Here is a 22,242-nt window from a genome sequence, read left to right on the forward strand (position 1 = left end):
AGGTCGTTGAACACTTGATGATATATGGGCTACGGCATTCAACTATTTCTTTATAGCTGTTGGTTAAGATCTTTCAATGAATCTATATTTCAGGCCATAATTCATCAGCAAAGGAGCCCACCGTTCAGACGGTCCAGATCACCTTTACACGCACCCCACACGTACCACGGATGAATTACCACCATCTAAGAAACAACGAAAATGAAAACACACTCTCGAGTGAATCTTGCTGTCCCCTTCATTTATACTCTCTCTCTCTCTCTCTCTCTCTCTCTCTCTTATCTACATTTTCAAAAAACGGCCTCCACACTGTCAGTCAGTCTCTACATGTGCAATATCCGCCACACACGAACCATTTCATCTACTCTCCCTTCAAACCAAAACCATGCATTCATTGCACTCAAAAAAGAAGAATAAAAAAAAGAGAGAAGAAGAACAGAGATCCTTGCACCAATGACTCTTTTCCTTTGAGTTAATACAAGAGGAGAAAAACCATCCAACCAAAACACCAAATTCCTATGTTTGAGGCTCTGAGGTGGTGTTTTCTGAAATGGGTGTGAGCAGATTTCCATGGCTGCTCCTGCTCAGTTGGGTATTTCTGATTATCTGTTTTAAAGCCTGTGGTGATGGGTCAGAAGCCTCAGTGAAGTTCTTAAAAGCTCCTCTTCCTGTATCTCCTTTGACTTCAGCTGCATTTGTGTTTGAAGTTTCAGTTGGCGGGAATGGAGAGGTTTGCAGAAACTGTAGTGTCAAATGCAAGGTTAGTTGAAGTGTTATTTATTTTTTTACTCTCTCTCTCTCTCTCTCTCTCAAATATAAAAATTCATAATGTGTAGTTGGTCTTTTCTTTCTTTCTCTAAAAATGATTTTTTGGTCCTCTTTTTTTCTTTTCTTTTCCATTACTTGATTTATAATGTACATTTCTTGGAAGTAACAGTAACTTTCGTTTTCAATATGATCTGGTTCAATACTTTTATTATTTGGACTATGACATTATTTTCTTGGGAATCTGTTATTAAATCGAGTTGAAAAAGATTATTTATGATATACAGTCAAGTTCTCTATGTGAAAATTCATTTGCAAAACCAATTTTCAAGAATTCATTTGGGGGAATTGATATCAACACCCACCCTGACTGATACATCAACCCATTCATGTGCTATTGTCCTACCATAAGTAGGAAGGGTAGTGTCTATCTATAAATCAGGGAGCATTTCCAAGAATATGGTTTTTTTTTTTTCCCATTCATGTGCTATTGTCCTACCATAAGTAGGAAGGGTAGTGTCTATCTATAAATCAGGGAGCATTTCCAAGAATATGGTTTTTTTTTTTCCCCATTCATATTGGAATATCACTTGCATTTTGATCCTTTCGAAAGTTGGCTATGAATTCCTTTACTTCTCATATTGGATACTCTCAAGCTTATCTTATGAGGGTTGTTCTGTTTTTGGATTCTTTTGTCTTTGTTTTAGAGTTTGAAGGAGTATAGTAGGAATTTGTAATGTTCTACATCTAACCATGCTCACCCGCATGAAACGACTATGCAGTTGGACAGCCAAACGTCGGCAGACTGTGAAGCTAGAGAGGTTTATTATACTGGCTTGAGTGATGGAGAGCATACATTTGACGTCTGCATCAATGAGTCTCAAGGAGTTCGCTGTGAAAGCTATAACTGGACTGTTGGTTGAGAACCGTTCTCTTTATCCTTATTGAATTCCTTCTGCAATTGTTAATATTGCCAAATGTCATATTACATCAATGAATTTCTTGAAGATGTTGAACATTCCATGATCGATTGATTTATAGGTGATTAGAACTTCACAAAATGTTTTTCCGATTACTGAAATTGTCAACCGTCTTACTTGTTTGGTCTGTGTTTGAATGTATTACTGAATTGAATTGCAATTGTTAGTTCAAGCAGCCCAATTGGAATTACCTTAGTAATTGGGAACATAGTTGCAGTTTGGGGGATACTTATTCTCGCTTGAGCTAAATGTTCACAATTCAGTTTAGTTGTGCATCCACATGCAACCTTAGATACTTGTCTCCCTTATCTTTTATCTTTTTCTTAAGTTTTTCGTCAATTAAAAAAAATCCTTCCTGAAATTGGATTGTCTGAAGGTATATGTGTTTCTGTGTGTTTGGATTTTATTATTTATTATTTATTTTTCAACATACACCCACACCCCACACACTCGCACACACCCACACCACATGGGCACTCGATCCCATGATCTCAGTGTTGAAATAGAGTCTGTCTACCATTGAGCCACGGAGCCGGACCCATGTTTTTTATTTTGTTCTCTTGAAACACTCTAATGTTAAGTCAAAATATTTTCAAGCTCCTTTTCAAAAACAAAAAAAGAAAAAAAGAAAAAAAAAGAAGCCAATTGACTGATCTTCCTACCATTGTTCATAAGACAAATTTGTATGGTGGGTTGCTTATGTACTAACTTCCAATGGATTTTGAAAAAATGGGGAAGGGAGTCGTGGTCACACCAAAAGATTTCAAGGCATTTAGGCAAATTTACCCATTGGATTCTCTGCCGGTGATTTTCTAATTTGATGTCATTTATTTATGCAGATACAGTTGCCCCTACTGCAAGTGTTACAGCTGAAAGATCTTTTACAAATGCATTGAATATCTCGGTCAATATTATTTTCAGTGAACCATGTACAGGCGGAGGTGGATTTGGATGTTCTTCTGTAAATGCTTGTAATGTGAGTAGGTGACCAACTAAACTCCATCAAGTTAGTAATTCTGTTTTTGAAGTAAAGGGGATTGCTTTTACTAACCGAAACATGTTAAAAGACTTCAAAGTTCTAACACACATCCGTGTTTCCTCTGGCAGCTTCTTGTGTATGGTTCTGGCCAGGTTATACCATCTACCATGAAGATTCTTCAGCCAGGCCTGAAATATTCTCTTCTTGTGGGATCATCTCCTAATGTGGAGTATGGGCGCGTGATACTGGTAATGGATATAGGTTTCTGTACAGATGCTGCTGGAAACTGGTTTACAAGAACCGCCAATTCGAGTTACTTTTTACATTTTGGTATGTTATGTTATTCGCTCATTGCCGTTGAACCATTTGAGAAACCTTCGCTTGATTTTTTCTTAGAAATAAGGAAAATTTGCCTTTAAAAAAAATTCCAGTTGATTTTCAGAGTTCTCATCATGCCCCATTTTCACAGCACTAGGAGTATCCTTGGTTTTCAGTTTGGTACAAGTGGGACCCATGCGTAAGTTACCTAGACTGTAGTTTTTAATGTGCCCCACCATGGATGGACCATGCCTGAAGATCCCAGCTATCTAACTTTGGCCTTTCTTGGCTTGAATGTGGGCCTTTCCCGTATTTCTTTTCTTAAGCATCTATCCGAAGGCCACTGGATTGAAGTGCTTTTGTTTTCCCATCAAGAAGATTTTTTGGGCCATGGTCCATTGGGCCCATTAGATGGATGGTTCATGAGGCTTGGTTGTACAAAGTATGAACCTGAGGATACTTTACATATTCCCAAGTCGAAGATCATGTGGTACCTCTGATCAATGATTCTATGTTTTAACAAGACTATCCTGTAGACATTTCAAAAGTTCTTTTACTAAACACTAATTGAATTTCTGGGTTATTTTTGTAAAATACATTTAATCACATGTTAGTTCTCTGATTTCATTGCTGCATGTTGATGCTGCGAATCGATGGCTGAAAATTTCCTGGTTCTGATTGTCAGATAGAAGAAGTGTATTTGTGAACTTGAGGACTCATGTCCCAGAAAAGCTACTTCAACTCAATAGCGAGACTAGAACGGTTGAGGCAACTAACAATGAGAAGTACCTAAAAGTCTACGTGTATTTCTCGGAACCTGTTCTGAACTCGTCTGCTGAAATTCTCAGTGTTCTACGCACGAGTAATGGCTTCCTTCTTCCTACCAGTGGGAAGAGTCTTGGGAATCGACGGTTTGGCTATCTGGTGAGCTATTTCTCCTTTCCAAGAGACTTCATTTTTTTTCAGGATCACATTTCCAAGGCACCAGCCAACTTTTTAATGGAATTATATGTTTACTGGTAAAAAAGGGACCATGTGATCTTCCGATGGTTCAGTGGTTAAGACCGTTGATTTGATGGCCTTGACAGTCCATGCCCCAAAAAACACCCTAGGTGACAAAATTCTAACACTTTGATCAGTGGCCAGCAAATGGAAGGTTAAGATAAGACACGCTCCCACATTCAACTAAAAAAAGACATTATTTGACCACTAATATCTTCTAATATGGGATACTTTGGAGGCATGGTCCATTCACGTTGGGTCTAGTTAGATCAACAATCTGGATCACTGAACAATGGCCCCCACTTCTTTAAACTGAGGACCCAAGGATACCATTCATATCTTTGGGTTGAGGATCATGTAATGCATTGTTGTTGAATATGGTAAGTTATGTATAACATACACAATTTTCAGATTGGTCACAGCACCTATCAACAGTCCATCTAGCTTGATTTTGTTCAATAATTCCTGATTTGAACCTTCTTGCTTCAGGTGAAAAATATTTCACAGATTGCTGTAGTAACTGTAAGCGTTGAAACTAGCTCTATAATCAGCAGACAGGGGACTCCAGTTTCTCCAACTGAACCAGTCTCTTTCCTTTATGGTACTTTCTATGCACATTAAAGGATGTGATACTTAACTCCAAAAAATAAAAATGAAGTCAGCATCTTTTTTCTTTGTGCTGATTTGTGCTAAGTTCTCACATTAGTTTGGGAAGTGTTTGGATGCACTATTGAATTGAATTGCACTAATTGTTTAAATGGAGAGGAACTGACCAAATGGCCATTACCTTAATATTTACATCGAGGGACCAGTCTCCAGATTGCTATTATGCCACTTTTGACTTTCAAGTTGGGGTTAAGAAGAATGGAACTGCAATTTCAGGGCTACTTCCTTACTATGAATTCTAAGGTAACTACAATTTGGCCATTTCCTCTATATTGAACTACAAGAAATGCTCCAATGCTCTCAAAGCACTATAAGTCATAGTGCTTGTAGTTGCGTTGGGTAATTTGGACAGTTCAACGGAATGATCTAAACTGTTCATTAAGTCTAGAACACATTTCAAGGGCTGCCATGTAAAAATAAGACTGGTTGGATGATCAAATCCACCTAGATTCAGGCTTGTTTTGGCCATCCTTTTCCTATTCATGAATGGTAAAGATTTCCTAACAGAAGTGATTCTTTAGAATCATAAGCAATCCTTGATGGGAGCTATCAAATATATGAATCGAATGGTTGGTTACCTATTTTTGTAAGAATGATCTTGATAGTCTGTATTAGATGCCATCGATAAGATGGTTGAGATAATTGGATTAGTGCGAATTTTGCATTGTTGCCGATGGAATTTGTGTTGGACGTAATGGACAGTCTAGATAAATTGATTGAACAGTTTGTGTCCCATTGCAACTAGGTGCACTATAACTTATGAGAGCATTGGAGCATCTCTCTTTAACTAATTATTGCAATTAAATCAAGAGTGCATCCAAACACAACCTTATTGCGATTTAAATCAGGGGGCTCAACTTTCAAATTCAGAATTCTCTTGGCATTACCAAAAATTGTCTCTATTACGGGCCTGTTTGGTTTTCCAATTACAATGGTAAATGGCTGTAAATGGATAATGATTATTTACTTTTGTAATTATGTCGTGACATCACTTACATTTGACTGCAATGATGATTTTGCTACATTGTTTGTTTCACCCAGAAATCACTGTGAATATGGTCGGTTTATAGTGTGAAAATATAATGATTACAATTTACTTTACCAACTTTTACAAGTGTACTTGACGTGATTTACAAGCCATAATCCCTCTTTAAAAAAACACTTGGAAATGATAATGATGGCTCATTTACTTTGCATTTAATAGGAAATTGGAAAACCAAACAGGCCCTAAAGCAATCACCAAATTTAAAGGCATACTTGTTTGGTTCCAGTTCTGAATTTCTCAAAGATTTTTTCAGCTTCATTGGGTTCTTTATGGTGCGTTTGGATGCAATGTTGAAATGAATCGCAATCAATAACCCAGTACAATGGAAATTATCAAGTCATGGCTCAAACTTCAATTACATTACTTTCAAGTGTACGCAAGAGAAGCATGAGTGCAACTTGAAGGCTACTTCCTTGTTATTAATACAAGAAACATCACTATCTTTTGTCATTTTTTTCCTTGATTGAATTGAATGTTCACTATTCAATTCACTTGTGGATCCAAACCTAGTGTTAATTTTGCCGAAAATTTCGGATATCATGGGATTAGATGGTAGGGAACTGCATTTGGTCCCATGCAAATTCCACCTAGCATTTGGAAACGAGAGGAAGGATTGGATTAATCCAAGTATCATATCGTCCAGTCCCAACAATAGATACTATGGGATTTCTGTGGATATGAAATCCACTACATCTGTGGGCCCCACATTGATGCATGTGTTTTATCCATGCTGTCCATCCATATGTACCCTTTACATGTGATATTTGAGTTACACATGCATGCAGTTGATCGGCATCAGTTGTGAAATTTGGTCTATTGATTACAATTCCATGGTCCACCAAATGCAGGTTTCACTTAATATAGTATTTTTCTTAAAGGAAGAATTTGACCCCAAACGTGGGATTGGACTATAAAATTCCATAATATTTATAAACATGCAACCATTGTGCAATAATGGTATTAATTCCATGCAATTCCGTACCATTTAATCCCGTGTTCCAAACAGGCCAGGGATTTCATTCTGCTCTAGATGGGACCTGTCTAACATTTCATCATCTACCAGTAACATGTGTGATTGTTAATGAAATATTAGATTCTGAAAGGCCTTCAGTGAGGCTGAGCACAACATCGACCATGAGGACTAGAGAATGCAGTGTACCAGTACTCATAAAGTTTGTGAAGCCAGTGTTTGACTTCAACGCTTCAGCCATATCAATCTCGGGAGGACATTTGAAGAGGTGCGTTTCTTCCATTGTGAATACTATCACATTTTCAAACATTCTAGCAATAAAGAAAGGGATTCCACATGATGGGTTTTCCTTTCTATGGTATTTGAATACATGATACGGCCTAACAAGTGATGTTGGTTGTCTTTGCTGTTGCAGTTTCCATGAAGTTAGTAGGAGCATATATACAGTAGACATACATGCAGATGGCAATGCTTTATCTGTTAACGTTCCTGAAAATATAACTGGAGATGTTGCAGGGAATAGGAATCTGGCATCAAATCTTCTACAAGTGAGGCATTGTAAGGATGTTGTTTGCTTTAATCTTTTTATTTTTATTTTAATTAAAATGGTGTCCCCTTTTTGTCACATTCTTTGTCTGTAGGTGAATACATGCATGCCAATCTGGATTACCCAAATCATGGCCTCAGTACTTGGGAGTATATCCCGAAAATCATACTAATCGGCAATCTTAACCATTGATTTCATCAATTGAGTTGAATTAGGACCATCGACCCATTTTTCTCATTAACTTCTCACTTGATGGCCACTGATAGGATGGTTTTGATATTCTGTTTAGTGTCACTTTTTGAGTACGATCCATCCAGAATGGAGTCCACATTTTGGATGGTCTGGATTGGCGCATGTCTACAACGGAAGAGTTGCCGCAACTTAGTGCGTGGATAATGGCTATGAACACAAATTGCAGACCACATCATTTTTCTTTCCCATTGATGGATCTAACATTTTGATTTTGATCCCAGATCCATTGAAAATGTACCAATTTGTAATAATTTCAATAAAGAAACTTTGTAGTGTGTGTCAGTATCTTTTATTTAGAATTTATTTATTCCCTTTCTCAAATTAATTTACCGTTTTCGTGTGACAATGTACATCTTTTTACAGATTCTGTACCAATCATATCTTCTGTACTTTCCACCTTCACAACTGCTGCTTTTGCGGCAACATCTGTCGCTGCCGCACTACTCACAGTTTCAACCGCGAGCCTTCAATCACTTGGGATGCTTAGCAGACCATCTTTGACATCAGACCCATCAAGAAATCTCATTGTAAGATATTTCAAACTTCTTTTGGTGTTTATCACACTCTTGGTGTAGATGTCACTTCCTAATCCTTTTGTAATATTTTCTGAAAGATCATCTTGCAAATTCCAATATGCATTTTGTTTCTGAAAGAAAAATCAAAATGCCGTCCTTCCCCATGATATTGGTTTTGTTGGCTTTACAAAGCCTTGATGGGAGATTATTTTAGATCAAACACAAGGATGGAAGAAGCATTATATTCTATTGATAGATAGGCTGATCGATTGATACACGAAATGACTACAGAGCACACCCTTTTATAGATTCTAGACATGGATGTAAATAGGTAGGAATAAAGAAAGATGTAACTCTATTTTCTGTTACAATAACTCTTCATTCTCCCATAGGTCAGCCATTACAATGGCTTTCCATTTTCAGCTGTTACAGATTTCAATGAGACCTTTGAGAAAACAAAAGGTTGCTGAAACGGTTGTCTCATGGAGAAATGAAAGGTTGTTGTGGTTTGTAATCTCCAACACTCCCTTTCAAACCAAAAGCATCTTCATTCCAATCTTCGCCCTTAATCTTTTGAATGCATTAGTCGGCAAGGACTTGTTAAAGATGTCTGCCACTTGTTCTGTAGTATGACAATACACTAGCTTTATTATCTTCTGCCTTACATGATCTCTTAGGGCCTGTTTGATTTCTAATTTACACTGTAAATAGGCTGTACATGGATAATTATTACTTACCTCTCTATTTACAAGGAACTGCAACCACTTGATGGTGGCTTGACATTGACAGGAAGCTTGTTGCAAAAGCTTCTATGCAGGAATCGAGAAAAAAAAAGACTTTTTCTCACTAAAATCTGTGGGGCCCACTGGCATGTATGTATCCGATCTGCACTGTCCATCCATTTTTCTCACTCATTTTAGGGCATAAGCCCAAAAGTTAGGCAAATCCAAAGCTCAAGTGGACTACACTGAAAATAAAAGTTATTGAACGCTTACCGTTTAAATATTCTTTAGGGCCATAGAAGTTTTGGATCAAGCTGATATTTGTGTTTTCCCTTCAACCATGTCTGTGTGACGTTATCAACGGGTTGGATGACAGGTACACATTCTTGTGGGCCCTGTTCTCGTTTTAACTTTCAATGATAGGCGTTCAATTCTCCTTGTTTCCTATAATGTGGTCCACTTGTGCTTTGTATTTACCTCATTTTTAAGCTCGCATTATAAAATGAACACATAGAATAGATGGTCAGTGTGGATCAAACGCTTACATAATGGTGGGCCCTACAAATTCTAGAATCACAAATTGGATCCGATTTCAATGCCTTTATATCACGTTTTTCGAGGTCAAATTCAAAGGTAAATTCCTCTCTTCCAAGCAGGTGTAATAATTAATGATGATTTATTTACGATCCATTTACCATGTAAATTGAAAATCAAACTGGCTCTTAAGAAATGGAACCTGGTGTCAATATGCTTGTTTCTTCCATGCTGTACCGGGTTCTTGTCAAGTTATATAGTAGACTTGTTATCCACATATATAATTGTGGATTCTTCTTGCAAATGTTTCAATTTTTTTAGAAGGTTCTTTAACCATATCGCTTCACAAACAGTGGATGATACCGCCACATACTCGGCTTCACATGTGGATAATGCAACAATACTTTGCTTTTTCGAGATCCATGTAAAAGCAGTCGATCCAAGATAGAAAACATATCCTGTGGTGCTTTTCCTTTCATCTTAATCACCTCCCCAGTCACTGTTTGAATTTCCATATAGCTTTGCTTCATCATTATATGAATAGAAAAGACCAAAATCCATTGTTTCTTTAATATATCCTAGGATTCTTTTTGTAGCAAACTAATGAGATTCCTTTGGTGCTTTCACGTATCTGCTCAAAAGTCCAACACTGTAAACAATGTCTAGCCTTGTGATTATGAGATACCTGAGACTTCCAATCAACCTCTTGAATAGAGCTGGCTCCACAATTCTTCCTTCTCCTTCTTTTGTTAATCTTAAGCCCCTTGACATAGGCATATTTACAGCATTACAATCAGTCATTTTGAATTTTTTGAGGAGTTCCTTTGCATATTTTTTATGAGAAATGAAAATACCATCCGCTTGTTGCCTTACCTCAATGCCGAGAAAAAAGGACATGCGTCCGCCATCAGTCATCTCGAACTCCTTGAACATAGTTTGTTTAAATTGATGAAACATATGCTAATTGTTCCCTGTAAATAATAAATCATCAACATAAAGGCATGCCATGAGCATTTCTCCATAAGTATTCCTTTTGATGCAGACTGCATGTTCGTATGAACATTTGACGAAGCCATTTTCTTGAAGATAGCTATCAGTACGTGAATTCCAAGCACATGGAGCCTGTTTTAGTCCATATAGGGCTTTCTTCAAACGATATACTTTATGCTCTTCTCCTTTCACAACGAAGCCTTAAAATTGGTCAACATAGACCTATTCTTTAAGTATTCCATTTAGGAACGCTGACTTTACATATAGTTGGTAGATTTTCCAATTGTGATGCGCTGCAAGTGAGATTAACATTTTTATTGTGTCGAGTTGAGCAAATGGTGCAAAAAGTTCTTCATAGTCCACACTGTATTTTTGTTTGCAGCCTTTAGTTACAAGCCTTGCCTTGTAACGATCAATCTCTCCATCGGCTGTTCGCTTGATTTTGTATACCTAGTTAACACCAATAGTTCTTTGCCCTTGAGGAAGTATAGTCGGCTCCCATGTGTGTTTTTTAATTATATTTTATTTTATTTTAAAAATTATTATTATGGCGTGGATCTCTTCTTTCATGGCAATTCTCCAGCAATCTTCTTGTATAGCCTCTTGAAAAGTGAGCGGCTCATGATTTGCATACAAACAGAAAAGATTTGCTTCTCCAGTTTGTTCATATATTTCTTTTAAGCTCCTCATTTTGATTGGTGTTACAAATGCGGAAGAGTTAGCTGAATTTTGAGCTCATGAAGTGCCTCCTGGGGATATGAGTTGTTCTTCTGAACTTCTGTGAGTTGTAGATGATGTTGCATGAAGAGGCGTCGAGAGAGTTTGCTCCAAACTTTTATAATTTTCTTCCTGTTCTTCTTCCTCGAATTAAGCTTCTTTGATTGTATTTGCTTCATTCCATTTCCATGCATTTTCTTCATTGAAGACCACATCTCTACTTACCCGTTACGACTACTTTGTTAGTAAGTGGATTGTAGAGTTTATAATGTTTAAACTCCTCGTCATATCCGATAAAGATGCATTTTTCTCCACGATCATCCAGCTTCTTCCTTTTTGCCTTTGGTACTTGAGCATATGCAATACACCAAAAAATCCTTAGGTGTACCAGGCTTAGTTCATAGCCGCTCCATGCTTCTTGGGGTGTCATGTTCATGACACTTTTTGTAGAGCACTGATTGAGCAAGTAGGTTGTACATGCAACAACCTCTGCCCCAAAATTCTTTGGCAATCCTTTCTCTCTGAGAATGGTCCTCATCATATCAAGAATAGTACGGTATTTTCGTTCCACGATCCCATTATGTCGTGGTGTGTAAGCTGTTGCTTGATGCCTTGTTGTCTACAATATTCTCGAAACACATTTGAGGTGTACTCACCACTTCTGTCAGATATGAGTATTTTGATTTTACAACCACTTTCAACTTCAACATTAGCTTTGAAAATTTTAAAGACAGTTAAAGTAACAGATATTTTTTTTTAATAAAATACACCCATATCTTTCTACTGAAATCATCTATGAAAGTAATAAAATATTTATTACCTCCATGAGAAGTTGTCTCTAATGGTCCACAAATGTTCGTGTGAAGTGTGAACCAATTGTAATGGTGCTCTTGCTCTCCATGACATCCCACTTGGAAAAGAATTTCTTTGCTGATTGTCAAGTGTGCATGCCTCACACACATGTTCCGGATTTTCGATTGTCGGTGAACCATGTACAATGCTTGATGTAGATAATAGCTTGAGGCCGCTGAATTTGAGATGTCCAAAGCAAAGGTGCCACGCCACTTCCATGACTCATTTTTTACAAGTCCCATGGAGGCACTTTTCAAATCTTGTGTTAATGTGGAGCGGGAACATATGATTTCTGACCATTTGGGCTTGTGCAACAAGCCTCGCATGTGCACTTTTCAAATCTAAGAGTTTATAGCTGAACTCGCTTTACACAATTTGCCCCTTTGAAGATAGTGCTTAGGACATCCTAAGCTTTTTTACTTGATATCGCTTCGGAGATCCTTTCAAAAGTTGAATCATCCAACCCTTGATAGAGTAGGAATATGGCCTTCTTGACTTTCCTCTTCTGATCTTTGAGGACGGTTTTTTGCTCCGTGGTATACAGGGTGTCCCGTATCCGTTACACCACAGCCATATCGGACAATACGTAACGGTAACGGCCAACACCATTACGCGATACGGGGTCGAAACGGGCATCCCCCGATTCTGTGACCGTAAAGACCGTTACGGCCCCGTAACGGCTATTATGGGCCTAAAGAAAATAGGAAAACAAAAATTCTTTTCTTTTCTTTTTATTCTTCTTCTCCCTCTTCTTTTTCTTCTTCCTCTTCTTCTTCTTCTCGGACTGCTGTGGCTACGGCCCTGCTGCGGGTCTTCTTCTTCTTCATCTCTCTCTCTCTCTCTCTCTCTCTTCTTTCCCTCATTTTCTTTTCGGTTCCCCAAACCCCCCCCCCTTCTCTCTCCCTTTTCATTTGGTATTGGAAAAAAAATCGGAAGTGGATTGGCTGGTGTACCACACACCAGCTATATAGCTGTAGTAGGTACGTGTCATGCTAAGACGAGCGTTGACACTCCTCGAGCTCCGAGTTGTACGAATGGTTCAAAGGAGATCAAAGTTACATGGGCTCCACAGTGATGTATTTATTATATCTACACCGTTCATCTATTTTTAGAGATCATTTTAGAGCATTACCCAAAAAATGAATCATATCCAAAGATCGTTTGGACCACACCAAAAATAGCAGCAGAGATAATGATTTTCACTGTTAAACAATTCGTAGGGCCCACCATAACGTTTATTTTCCATCCAAGCTATTCATAAGGTCAAAAAGACCTGAATGAAGAGGAAAAACAAATTTCATATTGATCCAAAACTTTGGTGATCCTAAAAAGGGTTTCAATGGTAGACGTTCAATCCCCCACTGCTTTTTGCAGTGTGGTCCACTTGATAATTAGATCTGTATAATTTTTCGTGTCAAGCCTTAAGACGAGCTCGTCAAATGAGTGGACGGTTTTAATATAACACATACCCCATTATCAGGCCCACAGGACTTGCTGACGTAAATACAGTAGCTATATAGTTGGTGTGAGGTACACTAGCTAATCCGCTTCCAAAGAAATCGGATTGCGTACGGGTTACGCAGCATGCTTTTATCGCGTGAGTTAATAAAAGGTCCACGTGCCGCGTGGGCCCCACCATGATGTATGTATTTTATCCATGCCGTCCATCCATTTTGCCACATCATTTTAGTTCATGATCTAAAAAATTAGTAAGATCCAAATCTCAGGTGGACCACACCATAGGAAACAGTGTTTATAGAATGCTCACCATTGAAAATTTCTTAGGGTCCACTGTAATGTTTATTTTCCATCTAACCTGTTAATTGGGTCACACTAACGTGGATGAAGGGAAAACACACATGTCAGCTTGATCTAAAACTTTTGTAGTCTCCAATAAATTTTTAATGGTGGACGTTTAATTATTGTTGTTTCTTATGGTGCGGTCCACCTGAGCTTTGGATCTGCCTCATTTTTGGGCTGATGCCCTAAAATTATTTGGCAAAATGGATGGACAGTGTGGATATAACACATTCATCACGGATGGAGCCCAAAAAACTTTGACACTTGTGTGCTACACTTCATAATCCGAGTCCCACCTAATTCGGGCCCTTAAAAAATTATACACGAGACATCTATTAACTTAAAATTTACCAATTAAATTATGGACTGTAATTGCTAACTCACAATGCCAAAATCAAATTGTTTGAATAGTTTTAATTGTTAATTCGTGGACGCTTATTTTTTAAAATAGGGCCTTTTGATTTTTTTCATGATTTACTATCCAATAAATGTCCACCAATTCATAAGTGGGATAATGCCCATAAATTGCATGAATTTGAGGTTACTTTGGGGCATGGATTGGTCCTCCAAGTTAGCCCCAAATTGGCAACGCCATCTACCTGAATTTAATTTCATTTTTTTAAGAACTATTGGGAGAAATGGTATCAAATTGTAAGTATATAAATTATATATTTAGAAAATTAAATATATGAATTTTGTAGTCAAATTTAGGTTATCTGGTTCATAAATTCATCAGACAGTCCAATATAACTTCTGACCAAAGAGTGGACCGTTACATAACCATAAACATGTTCCAATTTATAAATGAATATATATTTGGAATGCTTAGAATATTCCGGATTTAATCTATATTTTTTCATATTTTTTTAGCAAAAAATAAAAAATTGCACCGTTACGAGCTGTTACGCCCCCGTATCACCATTACACCTCCGTATCCATATCGGTATCGGAAGACACTGTTATGTCAACCGATACCGATACAGGATACCTTGGTGGTATATGCAGCTTCTTGCTCGGTTGTGGGTTCTACATACCTGTCAGTGACGATCTCCCATAAATCTTGCAACCCTAACAATGCTTTCATTTGTATACACCAGTTTTCATAATTGTCCTTTGACAACTTTGGAATTTGGGGTTGAATTGAGGTGGCCAACCATACTAGAATCTGAAATTTGGAACTTGTGGCTCTGATACCACTTTTTTGGCTCTACAAAGCTTTGATGAGAGATTATATTAGATCAAACACATGGATGGAGGAAAGATTATATTCTATTGATAGATAGGCTGATCGATTGATACACGAAATGACTACATAGCACACCCTTTTATAGATTCTAAACATGGATGTAAATAGGCAGGAATAAAGACAGATATAACTCTATTTTCTGTTACTATGACTCTTCAGTCTCCCATAGGTCAGCCATTACAATGGCTTTTCATTTTCGGCTGTTACAGATTTCAATGAGACCTTTGAGAAAACAAAAGGTTGCTGAAATGGTTGTCTCATGGAGAAATGAAAGGTTGCTGTGGTTTGTAACCTCCAACAGGTTTAAGGTAACTCAAGAAGAAGAAGAAGAAGAAAATGGCATTTAGCTTTATACAAGGCGGACTGCTAAGCATCACTGATTCCTTTGGAGGCACCAGATACCTGTTAGTACTTAGAAATTAGAATCTTCATAAATAAAAGAATAATTTCTTTCAATCTCCTTGTCAATGAGTTACTAAACTGTCTTTAAGTTAAGGTAGCTAATCAGGATCAAGGTATTCAAAAAAGGGTTACATAATGGCCATTGCATGATACTGGGCTGTAATGCCCAATCCGAAAACAAATGCCCATAACGGGTTGATATGGGACTCATACTTCTTTTCCTTATTCGACTGTTAATTAGTTCAATTCAATAAAATTGTGGTGGTACCGCCCACCTTATCCAAAAAAGAAAAAAAAGGTATTTTTCTTATCTCATGCAAAATCATGGGGACGTCTATATTGATTTTGTTGGTCATTTAGTAAAATAAAATAATAATAAAAAAAAAACTGTTTTTGCCCATGGCATTTTGCTGTTCCTTATGTTTCCAAGAAACATCATTTAGGCTCTAGTATTTAAGAACTGACATCCTTCCTTTTGAATAATTCAACACATTTATTTTCTTTATGAAGAATATTGAACTATGTTCGACGACTCTACCAAGGACTAACCAAGCTTGTTTTCTTCTCTGTAAAGAGGATAGCGTGTCACATTCAGGTCTTTGCACTGTCGAAATGGTTAGCGGTTACTATGCCCGTCGAGTATTACGAATTTGTGAGGGGCTTACAATGGAGTATACCTCACCTCAGTCTCCCTTGGGAAAGTGGGCAAGTCCACTCAATCATGGTAGATTCGACTTCCCCTCTTACTTCTCGTTCTGGAATGTTCGGGAAACATGAATTGGGAACTTCTAAAAGCTCACTCTCAGGAACTGGGAAAGTGGAAATGGATGCTTCCTTGTCTGGATTGCCACTTACTCCAGTGGAGTACTGTTCATTTTTTGAGGTCAGCTGCCCAATATTTTCCTCCCTTTTTATGTAATTTAATTTTGCTATTGTATCACTCTATTACATTCATGGACTTATTTTGATTTTATCCTTGCAGAGCCAAGATATGAAACCTGAGGCGGACTTTATCCGCGATTTCCAGAACTCGAATCGGTAAGTTAACTAGATGTTTGCTATAGTAATAGGGTAGTTTGGTGTTTTTACTTCGTTTTAATGATTGTATGGTTAAGATCAATAGTGTGCTGAATCAATGGTGTATATAGCTAGTATATAGTCTCTTATTTATGTTATTGATGATTTTTGGACTGATTTTATGGTTTATAGGTGGAACGATTTCCATCGAAACATATTCTGGTTAGCTGTTATTGGTGGCGGATTGATTCTGCTCCACCTCCTGATTCTTTCTATTTTGAAGTTCCGAAGGAAGGATTTAGAAAAGCAAAAAATTTACGGAGCAATTGTATTTCCAAGATTTGAGATATTCCTGATAATCCTCGCATTGCCATGCGCCTGCCAAGCATCTGCAGCAATAATCAGAGGTACTTTCAAGTAAAAATCATGAAAGAACTCATCACTCATCACATGGCATGGATTTTCCATCACTACATCCGAAATTGTATAGATGACATGAAAATGTGCAAAAGAAGTACTGGAGAATTCACAAGACGTGTAGAATTTCCCTGATATGGCTACTTGCAAGTTGCAAGAGTGGGATTTGTAACACATGCTTGTGTGTGACATCCCAGTTGTTCATCAGCTGGGTCCCACCATGTATGTGCCGTGGCCTGAAAATCAGGATTGTACGATCATTGGGTGTGTTCCATAACAGCCAATATCGATTGTAGGTCACTTTCTATACTTCTATATATTTATCATGCACCTGTGGTACACTTGACTGGCCTGATGTTCGGGCTATGGAAGATACATGGAGGGACTCATCTTGAACATTTCGAATTGGATACAATTTCCTCCCTCCCAAGTAGCCATCACGCCTTTTTCAGAAAGGACGTGAAGTAGCTCATGGCTGTTTGGGAAGCTGGAAATGGTTGGAAATGAAATCAATTTCTACAGATACGATGTTTTCTACTAGTTTTATAAAAAGGTAGCTGTGGAAATCGATTATCATTGTTATGCTTTTCCTCAGACAATGAGTGAATTAATGTTTCCCAGAAAATCTTATCCATGGGCATTTCCTATCTTTACTAAGGGAACCGACCGACTGTTAAGTGCTCTTTTTGGTTTTAACCAAACAATCACAAAGGGAAAAAACCAAATCGATTTCCATGGAAAATGTAGTTGCAAAACAAACAGTGGAATGTGGATTCTTTTTACGGTTTTCCATGCTTCTAGTTTTCCAAAAAGGTTTTCCATAACCACATTTTGGATTCTTCCTATCTAAACAGGCCCGGGTTTTCTATGCTGATTTCGTTTTCTTTTTGAATTCAAGGAGGATCGACCACTGGTGTCATAGTTGGCATTCTTCTGTTGGGCATTACGTCTTTTCTACTATTGTCATTACTGTTATTCCTCTCCATTGGAATTACAATGGGTAAGCTACTTCAGTACAAGGAAGTTCATCAAGAAGGCCAAAAAATCCATTGGTATCAAGACATTGTGAGAGTGACGCTGGGTCCCGGCAAGAAAGGCCAATGGACTTGGAAAAACCAACCAAACTCCGTCTATCTAACAATGCTGGGCCCCTTGTTTGAAGACCTCCGTGGCCCACCAAAGTACATGCTCTCACAGATCGCCAGCGGAAATCCCGGCAAACATGGGGACCGAATCATTGCCTCCGATGACGAAACGGAAGATGCGGAGGCACCCTTCATCCAGAAGCTCTTCGGCATTCTCCGAATCTACTACACATTGCTAGAGTCTGTGAAAAGGGTCGCTCTTGGAATCGTGGCTGGTGCATATCTAGTTGACTCATCTTCCAAGTTCCCGACATTTGTTATGCTGTGCATTACATCGTTTCAGCTCTTTTTCCTTGTTCTGAAGAAGCCTTTTATAAAGAAGAGGGTGCAGTTCGTGGAGATCCTCTCTGTCGCAACTGAATTAGGCATTTTTGCAACATGTTTCGTTCTCTTAGAGAAGGAATTCTCCGCTGTGGGTGAGAAAAGGGTTGGAATCATAATGGTATTGCTGTTCATTATTGGATTCTTGGCTCAGATGATCAGCGAATGGCATGCATTGTATGGTCAGATAATGCAACTGAGCCCAGTCAAGAATTCCTTTTTCTCGGGCTTGAAAGCAGCTTCGATCGGATTCCTATTGATTTTGGTCCCCAGGAAGCTGTTAGAGAATTGGGATGAAGGGTTCCCATCGAAGATTGGAGATGGAGAAACCGCTTCTTCTGGCGATCGGAACAGAAGCTCAGATAGCAGAAGCTCAGGAGAGAGGCCATGGCTGAAACAACTACGTGAGCTGGCGAAAGCTAGCTTTAGTAGAGACGACGGGGGAGCTGTGAACGACCCTTCGACCAGTCAGACGAGAAGTGGGTTTTGGTCTGGCAAGAGAAGCGGGAGCTCATCTGTAACAGCATCCGCAGACTTCAAGATGAGACCAAGAGGACTGTATAAAGATTTGGAGGCCATTTTCTCTTCCAAGTGAGCTTTGGCCGTTATTAGTAACTGTTGGATTGTAGAGGTTTGCTGTTCCTACATGAGTGCATGGCCCAGCCCATCTACATGCCAAGTTGTCTCACCTGCGCGAGATCCCAACCACCCATCAGGTGGGCCCCACCATTGAGATTCCTTGGTCCAATAGCCAGACCAGTCCTCCCTTCAAACGAGCAACAATCTACACGAATGGATGGAAACAATTTTAAAAAACAAGTTTTAAAAGCCTCCCATCTGTTTTTTGCACACTGTGGCCCTCCTGATGATTAGATTGGCATGATTTCAGACCCAGTTCATATGGTGGGCTCCATATGATGGATGGATTGGATATTTAGCACACTGGCAGGTAAATAGCCTGGGCTATATGGGAGTGGGATTAGCAAACCTCATCTTTGATTTTTTATGGGATTAGCATGTAACAATTCTTTTCTAGCTTTTCATCTATATGAGATCTATTTACAGTGGGGAGAGGGGTGTTTGGAATGTAGTCTTCTAAACATGGGGGTCTTTTTCTGATTTACTTACAAGTTTAAAAATAAAGAAGTGGTGGCTTCTAAATGGCCAACCTGATAGTCAGCTCTAACAATATATGTCTAATGAAGAATGTAGGTGCTAGATGTACTTCATCAATGAATTGTAAGGTCACATGGGTATTTCTGTTATTTTCCCTTTTGTTTTTTCTTGGGCTTTTGTGGATTAATGGATTTTTCCATTTATGAATATTGTATAATTTTGCTACCTCGGGTGTATGGATCTGCCGCTCTTATATTAGCTACAAACAGTTGTAATTTCTTAGGCCCTGTTTGGTTGTCACTTTAAAAAACGAGTTTATCTTGTTTTAGTTAATAGTAATTTTGTATTAGATATGTTTTAAAGGATTATCGTGATAACCCATGATTTATATAAAGTATGGTCTCTAATATATAATTATTGTTAACTAAAATAAGATGAAATCAATTTTGAAAGTGGCAACCAAACAGGGCAATGGCATCCGTTTATGTAGTGCTTCCTGCAAAATCATGATTAAGCCTAATACCTATTTTGGCAGTCCCCAACCCGGATTTTCTGCTATTTCTCTATATTTTAGAACCAACAAATTAAAGATAGATCACTCTTAAAAAAATCTCCTCAATATGACTATGGTTTCTAAAGCTCCTGGAATCGTGATTTTTGATAGGAATAACTTCAAGAGATGTCAGAAGAAAATTGAGTTCTATCTTACTACTCTCGAGTTGATTTACATTATCAAAGATTCTACTCCATCACTTGAGGCAAATAAATCAAAGACGTCTTTTGAACTATTGAAATAAAAGAATGATGACTAACTATGCTGGAATCATATTCTGAATACGATGACTAAAGAAAACTATGATATCTATTGTCATCTCTCCATAGTTAAAGAACTGTAAAATCATCTTGAAAAGAAATTCAAAATAGAGAATGCTAGAGCAAAGAAGTGTGTAGTTAGTCATTCCATTGATTGTAAATTGTCTAATGATAAATTTTTAGTAGATCAGGCATATGATTTATAGAAGATACTCATGAAATTTCATCTGAAGGTATAGTGATTGATGAAGCTTTCTACGATGTCATAATAATCGAAAAACTTCCATCATCTTGTAAAGAATAAAAATACTCTGAAGCACAAGGGAAATGACATAAGTTTAGATGACCCCATCCTTCACATACTTATAGAAGAGGAAGCTAGAAACCGTGATAAATATTCTTTGAATTTAGAATTTGTAACTAAGGCCAACTTTGTTGAGAATAAACTGAAGGTCTGAACCACAAAAGAAAAAAACATCCACATGACCAAAGAAACAAGAAAATAGACAAGAACAAAGAGAAAGAATGAATGATATTATATGTGTGGAAAAAATGGACAGTTTGCTAAGGAATGTAGATTCCATAAAGGCGATAAGAAGGAAAACACCATGCACATATTGCCGATGAGTTTGTGGGAGTCATCACTGAAGACTTATTGCTTGTGGCTTAAATGAGTGATGGATTGATTCAAATGCTACCCAACATCTATGTTACGACCGTGGTGCCTTTTCTTCCTATGAAAAGACAGAAGATGCAAGAGTCATGTTCATGGAAAACTTGTCCAAAGTAAAGGTCATTGGTAAAGAGAAGGTGAGTTTAAAGCTTACTTCTGAAAATGTATTGTTCTTCTTAATGTATTGCGTGTACCTGACCTTTGAAAGAATCTTGTCTCTGGCTCTATTCTTGATAAAAATGAGTTTAAGTTGGTTTTTGAATTCGAAAAATTTGTTCTCTAAGAATGATACTTTTAAAAATAGAAAAAAAAGAAAAAGAAAAGCTATGTAACTGATGGATTGTTCAAACCGAGTGTTATTGGTGTTAGTTCTTTTTCTTATTGAGTCTCTTGATCTGTGGCATGCTAGACTAGGTCATGTGAATTATTATTCTCTTGAAAGCATGATTAGTATGTGACTTATTCTTAAAATGGAAAGGAAAAATCAAAATAAATGTGAAATATATGCATAATGTAAGCATTTCAGAAAACGATTCAAAAGAGTTGAAAGGGATAATCATATCATAAATTTAATTCATAATGATATATGTGACCTTAAAAATATTATGACTTGTGGAAGAAAGAAATACTTTATAATCTTCATAAACAATTATTCCAGATATGTAAAGGTATATCTAATCAAGAGTAAAGATAAAATAAAAGATAAATTCAATCTTTGTAAATGAGGTATAAAATCAATTAGAAAGAAATGTGAATGTTCTTATATCTAATCGAGATGGAGAATACATTTCTTATTATTTCGCATCTTACTGTGAATCAAAATGAATTATACATCAGGTACTTGCGCCATATTCACCTCAGAAAAATGAAATAACTGAAAGGAAAAATAGAATTATGATGAATGTGGTAAACGTTATGCTTTCTAGTTCTGATTTGCCCTTTAATATATGTGGAGAAGTCCTCCTTACTACCTGTCATATTTTAAATCATATATCTCATAAGCATTTTGACAAAACACTTTATAAATTGTGTAGGAACAAACTTCCAAACTCGGAATATCTTAAAGTGTGGGGGTGCCTAGCTAAGGTATATGAAAATCGCTTGGAGAATTAAAGTAAGAGATCGACAAGGACCGACCAGAGATTTTTGTAATAAAAGGTTATGAGAATAATGTTTGCAAACTAATTAAATCCTTTTATGGGCTAAAGCAAGCTCTAAAGCAATGCATGGTAAATTTCACAAAGTGTTGTTGTCAAACTGTTTTTAAATTAATGAGTCAAATAAATGTGTGTATAGTAAACTGTTTGAAAATGTATGAATTATCATATGTTTGTATGTAGATAACATGTTGATATTTGGTTCTAACATTGATGTGGTCAATGAAAATAAGTCATTCATTAGTTCACAATTTGATATGAATGATTTGCGAGAAGCGGAT

The 22,242-nt window shown here is 37.4% G+C and overlaps 1 protein-coding gene across 4 annotated transcripts; it reads left to right on the forward strand.

Annotated features, from left to right (window-relative positions):
* Positions 1-277: 277 nt before the first annotated feature.
* Positions 278-19,467, forward strand: LOC131234484 (uncharacterized). Of its 4 annotated transcripts, XM_058231400.1 has the most exons (13): positions 278-760; positions 1,548-1,683; positions 2,585-2,721; positions 2,853-3,054; positions 3,728-3,966; positions 4,534-4,645; positions 6,849-6,993; positions 7,141-7,283; positions 7,888-8,051; positions 15,877-16,185; positions 16,285-16,340; positions 16,512-16,726; positions 17,635-19,467. In XM_058231400.1, exons 1-13 carry the CDS (start codon positions 551-553, stop codon positions 18,795-18,797), a joined length of 3,231 nt encoding a protein of 1,076 aa, XP_058087383.1. In that variant the 5' UTR covers positions 278-550; the 3' UTR covers positions 18,798-19,467. The 4 variants fall into 4 exon arrangements, with proteins under 4 accessions (XP_058087383.1, XP_058087385.1, XP_058087386.1 ...); XM_058231402.1 differs by lacking the exon at positions 278-760 and having other exon boundaries at positions 1,667-1,806; positions 2,585-2,729; XM_058231403.1 differs by lacking the exon at positions 278-760 and having other exon boundaries at positions 1,667-1,806; positions 2,585-2,725.
* Positions 19,468-22,242: the final 2,775 nt, after the last annotated feature.

The sequence above is a fragment of the Magnolia sinica genome, chromosome 19 (genome assembly GCF_029962835.1).
Source record: "Magnolia sinica isolate HGM2019 chromosome 19, MsV1, whole genome shotgun sequence".
Lineage (NCBI taxonomy): Eukaryota > Viridiplantae > Streptophyta > Magnoliopsida > Magnoliales > Magnoliaceae > Magnolia > Magnolia sinica.